At 45.2% G+C, this 1,307-nt stretch overlaps 1 protein-coding gene across 1 annotated transcript; it reads left to right on the top strand.

The window, feature by feature from the left end:
- Positions 1 to 460: 460 nt before the first annotated feature.
- On the top strand, positions 461 to 968 carry T265_15837 (hypothetical protein; the record flags this gene model as incomplete). Its single annotated transcript, XM_009179222.1, has 2 exons — positions 461 to 657; positions 902 to 968. Coding segments are annotated over 2 exons (261 nt in total), but the record flags the coding sequence as incomplete, so codon positions are not given.
- Positions 969 to 1,307: the final 339 nt, after the last annotated feature.

Consider the following 1,307-nt stretch of genomic DNA (forward strand, 5'->3'; position numbering starts at 1 on the left):
TTTCCTTTGGGTTTGTACAGATACTATGGATCCCATTCAACCCCACACTGACGATGTCACCTCAAATAGTGACGAAACGTTTGCAATCCAACTGCCAAGCTCGGCGAACAGACAACCAAACAATCAGCGCACCCTAGCTACCTATATTCCACAACACTGCCAAGGTTACTGTCGCTTTTTTTACAAATCTCAGTAGGATTACCACTTTGGTGGCCAATCCTTGAATCTGCAAGGCGGACTCAGATAGTTGGAGCCGTACACTGCATATTTTTCCGTTTCTATTCAAATGTATGATTGCTGTGTAGTAACCAGGAGTCCGTTAGATCGTATCGGTTCGTGATCACATTTGAACCTGAACGTTGTAAGTCAGTGATGAGTGTGTGAATGATTCAAAGTTTTTCACCAAAGCATGAGTAACCCTAAATCTGTTCTCACTCATTTCTATAAGTTTTCTTCTAAGATCATCTAAATGTTGCTCACACCCTGTCCGTAAAACTTTTTTATCAGACCAAGTTCTACACATCGTGTTCGGATACTGAAACTGTACCCTATCATACCGTGCCCACCACCGGCATACTGGGAACGCGATTATTCCGTGATGGTGCGACGTTTTTCGCCCTCAACAGTGGACTACAAAGTGCTCCGGAATACTATGTCGTAAGTCCACGTTGCACTTCATTTAACCACCTTTTCCATTCCGCTTGCAATAAGTGGAGTACTGCTCAAGCAGCGGAATACCTGCTATTTTGTGGTGAAGCTCTGTTTTGCACGTTTGTGAAAAACTGTCATCCACGTTGCTCTCTCTGTTCAAACTGGCTAAGGAGAGCCACTGTTTTAAGTGAAAAGCTTAAGGAGAATCTGAAACATAACGCTCTCCCTTCATTTTGTTTGCACGATCCAGGGCATGTTGAAGTCCTTCAATTTCGCCTCAACCACCGATGCAGTGAGACAAATGTGCACAAAGTCCGAGGTGAGTTGATTTATTTACATCACAATTCTGAGCTACTTTTTCCTTCCGTGAGTAGGTACAAATGAGATGAATTTTATTGTAACTTTGGGGTTGGGTCGGGCACACCAATCACATCGCTCAAGTGTGAACACATTTGCCCGTTCCTACCAACGTGCGTTGGTAGGGTAGTGCTTACACGCTCGCCTCGCATGTCAGATGTCCGGGGTTCAAATCCCGGCACGGCCATTGGATATGCACTGCTGATGAGCTCTAATAAGAGCGAAACTCGAGTCCAGTGCCTCCCCTTGGTGTGGAGTCACTGGAATAACAGGACGGCCGTTCAAACGAGAGTGATGTG

Source organism: Opisthorchis viverrini (genome assembly GCF_000715545.1).
Source record: "Opisthorchis viverrini unplaced genomic scaffold opera_v5_1271, whole genome shotgun sequence".
Lineage (NCBI taxonomy): Eukaryota > Metazoa > Platyhelminthes > Trematoda > Opisthorchiida > Opisthorchiidae > Opisthorchis > Opisthorchis viverrini.